Below are 12,184 nucleotides of genomic sequence, written 5' to 3'. Positions count from 1 at the left end.
CAGCCAGCACAGAATCCGGCCGGAGGGATCCCATGCCATCCTCCTGGCAGAACGCCAACAACCATCATGATGCCGAGACAACAAAAACCTACTTTTATTGAGCCTACTATCTACAACCCTAGATCCGGCGCCCTTCCTTGTCCATCCCCAGCCAGCTACTCCGGTGAGGAGGACGTCAGATTGGCCCGGCCTGCCGAGGCCGACTCTCAAAGCAGTGGGAGAGAGGAGAGCTTTCGGGAGAGGTGGGGAAAAGACTCGATAATAATCTTTAGTCTTTTGTTTCCTTCTCTCCGCAACTCTTAGAAACACCACACTTTTAGAACTGATTTGAGTAGTTAAAGCTCTTCATTTACTTTCTTTAGATATAACATTGAAAAGAAAAGCTAATTTATACCATTTTATTCTATTGTAGTTTTTTCGTCTACTTGGATTGGGTCAGATATATGTAGTTGCAGATCGGCTTAAGAACCATTCTTTTGTATCTAATGTGCCACTTCAAACATGATCAAAATATAGATAAGGAATGGCTGCATGAGACACCCTATGACCTCGAAAATGATTATATATGGTATGTTGTCTGTTGGTTCGCTACAACATTTTATTCCTTCTACTTTCACTTCATGAGACTGGTTTTTTATTATTCTAATCTCCCAAAAGCAATAATGGCATAGAACATTGATAAGATGAAGAAAGAAGTAAGAGGAGTCTTTGATTTCCTGCAATGTAGTGGTGTGGAAAGAGATATGCAGCAAGGAACCAAGGAGGGAGAGAATCAAGTGGGTTCAGGGTGCTGCCTGAAGTGGCAAGAAAAAAGTGAGCATTCATTGCAAGCCAAAAATAAAGCTGAAGTATAGGCTTGGAAGCCTAAATAAGGGTCTAGCTGTTAATAGATCGCGCGTTGTTAATGTTGCTTTTTAATTGATAGATTTGGGCAAGGAACGAGATTTATGTAACTACTTGGTTGAAAAATATAACAGTATTTTCGTTTTATCACTAGATGCCCAGTTTCTTGCATTTTTTGTGAGCTACCTACAATGATTCGGTGATTAGAGTTGAACTATAGTGTGGACAAAGATGATTCCATTGAAGTTCTTTGCTAGAAGGAATTTGTTTTCTGTAAGAAAATATATATTCCTTATATATGTGTATTTAGAAATAAAATTTGCGTCCCGTGGCAACGCACGGGTATTTTTACTAGTGACTAGTATAAGAGTCCTGAGCTAAGACATGAGCAACTTGGTTGGCCTCACGGTGGATATGTCTAACCGAGACCCACCCAATAGTCGCCATCTTGTCAACGCACTCAGTAAATATTGTTGTTTGAGCACTCCACCATTGTCCCCTGTCATTGAATGCTTCCACCACCTCCGAGCAGTCAGACTCGATCATCAATCTATTACATCCCATTCTTATAACAAGGTCCAAGCCATTGCTCAGAGCCACAGCCTCACCCATCACCGATGTGTCGATCCCCTGCGAGTAAGAGGTTGATGCCGCAATAAAATCACAGCTCCCGTTGCTCCCGCCCTTCGATCATCATGGAAAGAGGCATCCACATTCAGCTTCACGTGTGAAGCCTCCGGTCTAGTCCATCTAGCCACCTCATTTTGACTTTGCTTGACATAGACTCTTAAGAGAATTTGCCACTATAGATAGAATCGAAAATCTACACTTAACCATGGGCGGGGTAGACTCACCATGGGTCCGTTGGCGCCGCAGCCACCAAAGGTACCAGCACGTCGTGATGACGACCTCCTTGAGGTTCACCGTTGTAAAACCTTGAATATCATTATCAGGAGTGCACATTATATGTTCCAAAATGGCAGATGCGGACCTGTCCACAGCCAACGCCTCCGTTATCACATGCTGCAGGTCCATTGTTTCCCAAAGTTATTTAGCAACCGGTCAAAGGAATAGAAGGTGACGAACATCTTCAGCATCAAGTTGGCAGATAGGACATTCTCTACTCACTCCAATATGTCTATTTGCAAGGACACACTTTAGAGGAATAATGCCATGCAGGGATCTATAGGCGAAAATTTTAATCTTGGCTGGAAGTTCTAATTTCCAAATAGAACTCCACATAGGGTTTTGGGCCGAGGAACCAGGCAGAGACAACTGTTGCGCCCAACGGCCAAATTGATGTTTCCATTGTAAATAGTAAGCCGATTTTACCGTATATCTCCCATAAGAAGTGGCGCCCCATGCGATGAAGTCATCAAAACCAGAATTGAGAGGGATCCGAGAGATACGCTCTACATCAGCAGAATTAAACAGATTCATTAGTAATTGTAAATCCCAATTTCCAGTCATCGGGCAGATCAACTCACTAACTCTTGTAAAAACCGCCCCTGCCCTTGGCGCTGTCAGGGCTCGACGGAATCCTGTTTAATTCTGTTTAATTGGGATCCTGTTTGATCTGCCCGATGACTGGAAATTGGGATTTACAATTACTAATGAATCTGTTTAATTCATTCCATATGCTAATAGAGTCTCCAGTTCCGACCCGCGTGATGTACCCTCTTTTGAATGTGGGTAACGCAGCCATGATACTTCTCTGGGTGAATGAGGCACCTGTCTTTGGTCCCGCCTTAAGGATATCACCACTAGGGTAATACTTTGCTCTCAACACCCGAGCACATAGGGAGTCCGGAGTCAAGATCAGCCTCCAAATTTGTTTGGCTAGCATTGCAAGGTTAAAAGACTGGAAGTCCCTAAACCCCATGCCACCCTCCTTCTTTGGATAACAAAGCTTCCACCAAGTGAACCAATGCATATGTTTTCCATTTTCATCATCACCCCACCAGAATTGGGAAATAGCATCCATCATCCGTTTACACACACCTTTTGGTATTTGGAACACATACATAGCATGAACCGGAATAGCCTGTGCCATTGCCTTTAACAAAATCTCCTTTCCCCCAATAGAAAGCATCTTCTCTTTCTAGCCATTAATCCTCTGGATAATTCTTTCCACAAAATGTAGGAAGCACTCACTTTTCTCAGCCCCAACAAGCGCAGGGAGGCCAAGATATTTGTCAGAAATAGCTTCTGTATTGATATGAAGGGTCTCACAAATTTCTGCCCGAACCAACACATTTGTGTTCGGCGAGAAGAAAATGCTTGACTTAGCTACGCTCACTAACTGTCCAGAATTAGCACAATAAGTATCCAGAACTTGTTGCAAGGAAGTTGCATTAGTCATATCAGCTCTCATGATAATAAGGGAATCATCAGCAAAAAGTAAATGTGATACTTCGACGGTGCATTTCTGCACACCCTAACCCCATATATGTCACCAACTTCTTCTTCATACAACAAGAGACTAGATAATCCTTCTGCACACAAAAGGAACAGGTAGGGGGAGAGAGGGTCTCCCTTCTCAGCCCTCTAGTGGAAACAAACATATCAGTTTCCTCAGAATTGAACCGAACTTGATACTTTACTGATCTTACACAAGCCATCATTAACTCAATCCATCTTTCAGCAAAGCCCATCTTTCTCATCATATTTTCTAGAAACACCCACTCCACTCTATCATAGGACTTGTGCATATCAAGCTTGACAGCACATGTACCATTAGAACCTCCCCTTTTATTTTTGATAGCATGAATCGACTCATAAGCAACCAGCACATTATCCGTGATTAGCCTCCAGGAACAAACGCACTCTGCATAGGAGAAATAACCTCTGGAAGAATATCCTTCAGCCGATGAGCCAACATTTTAGAGATGATTTTATAGATCACATTGCAAAGACTTATTGAGCGATACTGCGTAATATTCTCTGGGTCATCAACTTTAGGATTAAGAACCACAATAGTATCGTTCCATCCCTCCGGAATAATGCCAGAATTCAGGGCTTGGAGAACCTCTTGAGTAATCGCCACTCCGCATATGTCCCAATTTTTTTTGTAAAATACTGCATGAAGAACATCAGGGCCCGGTGCTTTAAGATCGCCAATACTAAACGCCGCCTTTTTAACATCGTCCGCATCAAAGGGAGCCAGCAACATATTATTCATGGCCGCATCCACTCTAGGGTGTATTTTGTCCATCATGTTGGGATCTACATGAAAAACCTCCGAAGAGAAGATATTAGAAAAATAATCATGAATTAAAGGCTTTAGCGTCTCAGTACCTTCAATCCATGTCCCATTGTCATTTTTCATCTTGGTGATTGTATTTTTCTTCCTTCGGGCAGAAGCATAATTATGGAAGAATGAGGTGTTCATATCCCCCTGGTGAAGCCAATTAGCCCTAGATCTTTGGGCCCAATAAACCTCATCTTGTTCCAGCAAAAGTTCAATCAGATTTGCCATCTCTTTCGTCGTCGCCTCATTTTCATCAGACATAGGGTCATTCATTGCCTTTTCAAGTTGTCGTTGTGCTTTGCGCAGCCGGCGCTTCGGCTTCCTCAGTATCTGACCGCCCGACAAAGAACGAGAAGACCAACAAAGAAGGATAAAGAGTAGATGAACACAGAAAAAATAGTAGATGTGTTTATTTGATTGGTGTTGGTTCAATCGTCCTCATCCCTTAAGTATATAAGGGCGGCTGAACTTTCCGTGCAATAAAGAGGACCGGATTCATGCCCAAAACCCTAATTGGGGTCCATCTTGAATGGTTTGGTTTGTCCTTTCTATAACTGTTAGGTTTGAAAACTTCACGTATGCTTCGATTTATATTTGAGGCAGTTTACAATTTCAGAACCAAATCATGTAAACATTAAGATGTAGAGCTTCCGCAAGTTCAAGATAAGCCATCCCAATGAAATCATGTAAACATTAAGATGTAAACCTCCAATTCATATTACTTGATGTTAATGTAGATGTTTCTATACACATTTTAGTTGTAGATAAATCCATTTCAGCATCAAATAATATGAGAGAATAATCCATTTCAACATCAAATAACATGGATCGGAGGAAGTACTAGAAGAAAACAAACAGTGGGAAAGAAATAAAGATCTGCCTTCTAACTTTTAGATCGGCCTTCTAACTCTAAAAGTTCTGAGCAAAGACACCCGTAAGTCATTCCTTGCCCTCAATGAATTAGCAGGCAAGCTGCAAGCACCGAAGCAAATAGGCCAGGTAGAAGATAGTGGTGTCCCCACCATTTTAACAAGTTCAGTAAATGTACATGATCCTGATGCTTCGCTGCTTAGACCTAACTATCGCCAAACCTACTGGGAATTCTGAAGGAGATAAGACCGAGCATCATCCATTGCAGCTGCTGGTTAGTTTTTCTTCACCAAACATCCAAGCCAAACAAAATCGGCTGAAAAACATTAGACGGCATTGCTACAGCTTTGTGACAGCTGTTGTCTGTGGAATAGCTCAAACTCCTCTTTCCATTGCTTACACAGGTACGGTACAATCTCATCTAACTGTTACAAATAATAAGTAAAAAAAAAATACAACATAGCTCGTAACAAAACTGCGATCGCAAGCACACCTCCGAGACACGAGACATAATGACTGTTCAACACCACAACATTCACATCGTACGGAGCCCTGCCAAAAATGCCTGATAAAACTGATGTGCTATCTTCCTTCAAAGCATCGTCACTACTCGCAGTAAAGCCTGATCACCGAGTCAGCACCAGCAGTGAACAACCACGGCTGCCTTGGGTGGAATTTGCAATCCAAAACACCTACACAGGAACAAAAGCAAAACCTTTTACGCCTTGCAATATTGACATGGCAACAGTGTGTGGTAATGCAAAATAGCCCAAGTCACTGTTATAAGACAAGTGTAGTTCTTTTGGCAACATCAGAAGATAACCTAACTACTAATTTCCATCTACGCATAATTTTTTTTCCTGCTCAAATCTTGAATTTGCAGCAATGCATCCTTGTGGATCCAAAATACTAAGACTACTCTGTCCAATTGACTGAATCTAACTTTCTTCCTTATGAATATGAATATATGTTATTATTTCAATTTAACAAGGCACATTTATCCAACACACTCAGCACGATCCTATTCTGTGCCTGATTCTCAAAAATATCCAAGCAACAAATATTCACTTCAGTTCAAACTGGCATCATGTGAAACAAGGACCGCAGAACATGAGGTTCAATGCAAAACATTTGTGACTTGCATCCTTCCAGTGAAAAGCATAATAATGCATAACTAAGTTCAAGCACTGTCATATAACTGCTCTGATTATGGTTAAAAATTACAAGTGCAAACAAGAATCCGCGGACGGAAGATGTAGCAGAATTCAAATCATGAAAACCAAGTGATGTATGACTACATACCTCTTCTATCTGAGCTCAAGTGGCCACGGAGAATCTCCAATGGCACGATAAGTGGGTTCTGGTTGAGATCAGCATAGACCATTCCATGGAACACGTATGCTGTACAATCCTCAGACGATGAAGCAAAAAGAGGGTATCTCCGGTGGAAAGTAACATTGGTTATATCCTTCGAGTGGTTCCTGAATAAAGAAAATGAATTACAAGAAATAAATTTAGACAGAGCAGTAAAACTAGTGGGTACCGTCCAAAAAATAACTGTGCCCAATGGGATTTCAAAAAACAAGGCAATAACTAGAACCGGAGAAAATGAGAACATTCTTTACAGTACACACTATTTGAGAACAGTAGACTAAACAGTGGAAATCATTGACCTTTACTCCCACCATTTCAATGAATAAGGCCTATTTTTTTCAAGAAGTCAAACCAAGTAAAGTTTAACCAAACTTTTAGAAAAAAGCTATCAACAAATATGATATACTAATAAAACTATATCATATGAAAATATATTTCATGATCTATCTAATGATACTGATTTTGTATTTTACATGTTAACATTTTTATGTAAAACTTGGTCAAACATTACATGGTTTGACTTTTCAAAAATAATAAGACTTATCCATTGGAACGGAGGTAGTAACAGACAACGCTTGTGCACATTAAGGTGCTATCGAGAAGGAAAAGTTAAGCATGACTCGAAGGCAAGTGTAAAGGAGTAATCAGCAGCCACATCAGATGCAAAAGCATGTGACCCACATTGTCAATTGAGTAATCAATGGCACACTATGTGATACAGATTCTAAAAAACATTAAATTGGCAGAACTAAATATGGACAAACAAAAGCAAAAGTAACAGCAACTGCCTAGAGCACTAAACGTGGCAATGTATCTAAAAAGATCTTCAACAACTGTGCACGAAAAAAAAATACAGAAACAAAGAGAGTTCAAGGTAAGAGAAGTCGTACTTTAACTTCTTGTATGGTTTCGTAGATAGATCGGTATCAAACCAGCACAATTTACCATCTTTGCTTCCCACGATAACGTTATCACCTGCATAAAAGAATCGCATAGTCATCAGTATGGCAATCCAACAAACAGTGTTGCACTACCATTAGTTCTAACAACTGATTTACAGCTCAGATTAACAAAGACAACATGAACCAACTCAAGATCTATCAACTGGTAAATTAGTATATAGTTGATTTCATACTTACCACCAGGATGGATGGAGATAGAGGAAATTTCACGGAGACCTGACTCCAGTTTCTTGACTACCTCTGCCTTTTGGAGATCATAAATCTGAACAAATTTCTTAGTGGCAACAAAGAACATCTTTTGAGTTGGATGGAACACTGCTGCAACAGGGAGGCCCGGCAGTTTCCGGAAAGGATGGTGAGAATGCTTCTTTGAGAGCTGATGCAACAGCACTGCCCTTGATTCACGTACAAAGGAATTAAGGTAGACAATAGGAAGAATAAATCTTCAAAATGTGAAGAATCTGTGTACATATCTACATTACTGAATTGAAAGAACCCACACAGCACACAACCCTGACACAAAGAAAATAGCATTTTTCAGGGGCACAAACTGTAATTAGAATGTTCGATGAGCGCTGAAAAAATGAACTAGAGAAATTTCTTTTTAAAGCATATTAGTTAGTGTGCTCTTGCACCACTTAGAAATTAAACGAAGAAAAAAAGATATGCTTAATGACAAAGGATATCAGTTGGCACAACTGTGGTGAAATAGTCTCCCTTTGAATGCCACTCCACAGTTGATGCAGCCTGAACAACAAAACAGATGGTAAGAGTGCGAATAAAAAATCTTAAGCATTTGAAAGGAGAATGACAAGAAACTCTTAAGTATTTATACCTTATGATGAATCAATGTGATTCCATCAAATTTGTCATGCCTCACCCACCTCACAGCTGGTTTCTTATCATCTGCAATATAATAAAAATATTTATAAGAACTAGTACCTAGTAGTAATACATCATAAGAACTGTTAGGGTGACAACTACTCTTACCAGCATCTTCTTCCGGAGCTGATTCATCTATATGGAGGAGCTGCTTTGTCCTCATTTGAGTTTCTTCATCCCCCACCTCAGCATTAAGAAGCAGAAGATCATGGCCACTGTATCAGATAAGATTAATGGTAAGAATGTGCAAAGCTAGAAAAGAAAATATACTTGGGAATGGCAAAGGCGTACACAATAGCAGCCAGAACGGGCTTATCAGGTGAAGGATTCCAAGAAATACGATGGACATCAGCGCCAACATTGAAAACCTTAAGACAGCGACCAGTTTCAACCTCCCAAACACGAATTGTTCCATCAGATGAACCTTAAGGAAAGAAGAAGAAACATCAGAGTTCAAAGCAAATTAACGAATAACAGTGAGTTGATTACCATTTGGATCATCAGCACATTGTCCACATATGTATTCAGGAAGAACATAGATACATATCAACATTCTATACCTGAGGCTATCCATTGCCCTGTTGCTTCAACTGACAGTGACCTCACTGGACCACTATGGCCCTTGAACTCAAGGTAACACGTTCTTGGATATGGCCTGAGATCTTTTTTGCTAGGCAACTTCGGCTTGAGTGACTCAGGATCAATGTTAATCTGAAGATTGCCAGATAATCATCATGAATTAGGAAAGAACATCACACTAATAAATGATAAACTGGAATCCAAGCAATAAAGACCCACATATATAATCATTAAAAGAAGATAGGTCCTCCACTTACACGCTTTTTGCGAGTTCTAGGGCATAGATAAAGATCTAGGCACCGATCAAATCCTTCCCTAAGTGCCTTCTCATAGGCAGGTACACTTCTGAGAGATTCAAATCTGCATAATCGACAACACAATATAAAGGGATCACAAACCAAAGTTTCCTCAGACGAATCAGACCAGAAAAATCATAATGGCAATGTAAATGAAATTATACCGTCGTGGGATGAACTTTGGTCTGTCCTCCTCGTACATAAGTTGGTACGAATCTATTTCCTCTTGCGTGGGAACATATTCAACAGAAGGATTATATGACTCTTCATGACCTGAATAAGATAAATTAATGGCATCATACATAATGAATAGAACTACTACAACGGAACATAGATGCCCAGTGCAACTGTATCACATGATTTTAATAGAACCAGAGGTCATCATGTCAAAATAATTGCCGAAAAGCTTTTCATGTAAGCATGAAAGGATATTGCAAAATGATGGCATGGTACCTGGCAAATTTGGTTTAGGTGCCGGGATGTAGCTCAAGCCTTGCCTCTTATTGTCTGCTGTATCAGTGTCATCTCCCCACAAGAGATAATAATCTGGCTCATCCTTTGGCTTATCAAACTTGATCCAGCCTTTACGAATGGCTCTAACAAGTTTAACAACCTACCAACAAGAACATTGCAGTAAAAGGTAAATAAAAAATCCCAGGTATTGAAGCAGGCAAACTGTGACAGCCCAACAATCAGTGGTTCATTGTGGCACAAATTTCTTAAATCATTATATTTAAGATACGATTCAATGGGGGTATTTAGCAAGATACTTCAGCTTGAAAGAACAGACTAACAAGCCACACATCCAGCTAGTTATATTCTTACAACTTTACAAGAGATTAAAGAGCGTGTAAATTTAATCAAATGCTCTAAAATAACATAAAAGAGGAGACTGAGGATATACCTTCTTTTGCTCCCACTTCGAGGGCACAAATCGCCTCTTTGGCTCAGGAGCGTTAGAAAGTGGATGACCTTTACCATCATATTCAAACCAGTCAACATAATCCTGAGAGAAGTTTAATCAGTCCATGTTGAGCATTATAGTTAATCCTATAGAAAATGAAAAGAAACCATAAATTGAACTCCCTCTGGCCTTAAATACTTATCGCAGATTCAATGAATCTAGACACATTTTTGTCTATTTTTTTAGTATACCCACGACAGTATTTAGGTCCAGAGGGAGTAGAAGATTTAACTTCAATTTGCATGCATGTAGATAACAGCAATTAACATGTTAATTGTTAAATACAAAGCTTAGTTTATACTTGCATATGGGCCACACATCTGCAAAGAATTATGCATGGTGAACATGGATCCACTTCTGAAGTTTATCATAATAAAGATACAAGCGTAGTGATGGTACCAGACATAAATACTAAGATGGCCAACAGGGTTATTTTTTTATAGTCGTCACAAAATGAGCAGTTCAAGTAAACGCAATAGTTTTGGCAGTCATGCTTACTGGATATGGATCAACACTGGCATGTGGAGTCTTTCCCTTCAACAATCTACTAATTATCTTAGCTTCTTCCTTGGTAATCTGCACCTCCTCGTCATTATAGGCATCAATGACCTTTCTCCTATACTTGGCAACAGCAGAAAGCAAGGACAGGGCATTTAATTAGTAACAAAAAAATAAGATCCACCTAAGCTAGCATCAGAAAATGTATGAATGTAAGGACAAATCAATGATGAAATACAAATCAGTCCTCGTATTGAGGTGTTACAAAAGGCAATCTGGAGCATAAGACGCTTTTCAAATATCAGAACTGCACTTAAGCGAGCTAATTTTCGAGTATGACAGGATTGAGATGACAAAAGTACTTATACTTATATTACATGATGAAAGCAAAACCGGTCATCAGCTGCCCAGTTCCGTTTTCACTGGCAGTAGAACTAAAGTTGCAGCATGCGTGAAGCGACAAACACTACAGAAAACCGAGTTCGAAGCCCCGTACCAGTTGGTATCGCTGTCAGCATTCCTGAGCAACGTATCGATTCGTCCCTCCCTGTCCCGCTTCTTGATCTTCTTCCCGTCGATGTCGTAGCCGATGTGGTCCTCGTCCTTGTACCACGCTAGCGGCACGTCCCCCACAGTGTTCCGCGGCCCGGCCTGCGTCAGGCAAAGAGCAACGATATTCATACAAACTTTCCGAGTACCTCAGGTGAGCAAGCACCTAAAAATGGCGAATTATGTAAGCCGCTAGCCAGAGCACTGCAGAGCGACTGAATCACCTCGTCCTCGGAGGAGTCGCTCTCCCCTCCCGCCTCCGCGTCCTCCGCCTCTTCCTCCAGGCCGTCGTCGGATTCGAGGCCGGAGCCCTCCCCGCTGTCCTCGTTGCCGCTGTCCTCGAGCGACAGCGAGCCCTGCAGCAGCTCGAACAAGCCAGCAAAACCATCAGGCTTATCCGACAGAGAAGAAGGAGAGGTAGAGGAGAATAGGCGTGATAATACGTCGAAATCGACGGGGGAGTGGGAGGAGTGGCGGACCTCGTCGTCGTCGTCCTCGGACCAGGCGGTGTCGCTCCACGGCGAGTCGTCGGAGGAGAGGTCGGCGTTGTCCTCTCCGTCGGGGCGACCCATTCCGGCCGGGACGGGGAGGGTGCTGGGGCTGTGGTGCGGTGGAGAGGCGGAGGGAGGAGGAGGAGGCCGCCGCCGGCTAGGGTTTTAGCAGGGGTGGGGAAGAGTATTCGTTTGCTCGACGGAAGAAGAAGAAGAAAGCCATGATGATGCCCACTAAAACACGGGCCGGGCCAGGCCAGACCAGGCTTCTTTTGGAAAATTCAAATCAATTGAACCCAAACTCGCGGAATGGGCTTTGCACCGTGGCCCAGATAACCTAGTACTTTTTTTTTTCTGAACTAATGTTTTTTTCTTTTTTTCTTAGTCGACCGAGAATCCTTCGTTACAAATTGATTGACATATATTTGTCTAGGTACGGATGTATCTAGAGGAAATAAAAATTGCTAAATCATTGTTAAGAACCATCTGACCTCAACATGCCATCCGTGCAAATTCAAAAGGGCCGAGATGATGTTAACTGAAATCTCATCAATTAAAATTATTATTTCTAAGTCAACAAAGCTAAGCTCATTCCAACGAATGGAAAGGGGACGTGGTAAGAAAAT

At 41.2% G+C, this 12,184-nt stretch overlaps 1 protein-coding gene across 1 annotated transcript; it reads right to left on the bottom strand.

Moving 5' to 3' along the window:
- Positions 1–5,334: 5,334 nt before the first annotated feature.
- Positions 5,335–11,758, bottom strand: LOC127341233 (ribosome biogenesis protein BOP1 homolog). The gene is made up of 17 exons (XM_051367024.2): positions 11,547–11,758; positions 11,292–11,423; positions 11,015–11,169; positions 10,519–10,636; positions 9,961–10,062; positions 9,510–9,669; positions 9,221–9,329; positions 9,018–9,120; positions 8,742–8,892; positions 8,473–8,605; positions 8,290–8,396; positions 8,135–8,205; positions 7,986–8,046; positions 7,477–7,704; positions 7,228–7,312; positions 6,266–6,444; positions 5,335–5,655 (listed from the first exon to the last, which is right to left on the bottom strand). The coding sequence occupies exons 1-17, from the start codon at positions 11,637–11,639 to the stop codon at positions 5,570–5,572; spliced, it is 2,073 nt and encodes a 690-aa protein (XP_051222984.1). The 5' UTR covers positions 11,640–11,758; the 3' UTR covers positions 5,335–5,569.
- Between the last annotated feature and the right edge of the window lie 426 nt (positions 11,759–12,184).

This window comes from Lolium perenne, chromosome 3, assembly GCF_019359855.2.
Source record: "Lolium perenne isolate Kyuss_39 chromosome 3, Kyuss_2.0, whole genome shotgun sequence".
Lineage (NCBI taxonomy): Eukaryota > Viridiplantae > Streptophyta > Magnoliopsida > Poales > Poaceae > Lolium > Lolium perenne.
The sequence above is the reverse complement of the archived record's forward strand: the minus strand, read 5'-3'. Positions and strand labels throughout refer to the sequence as shown.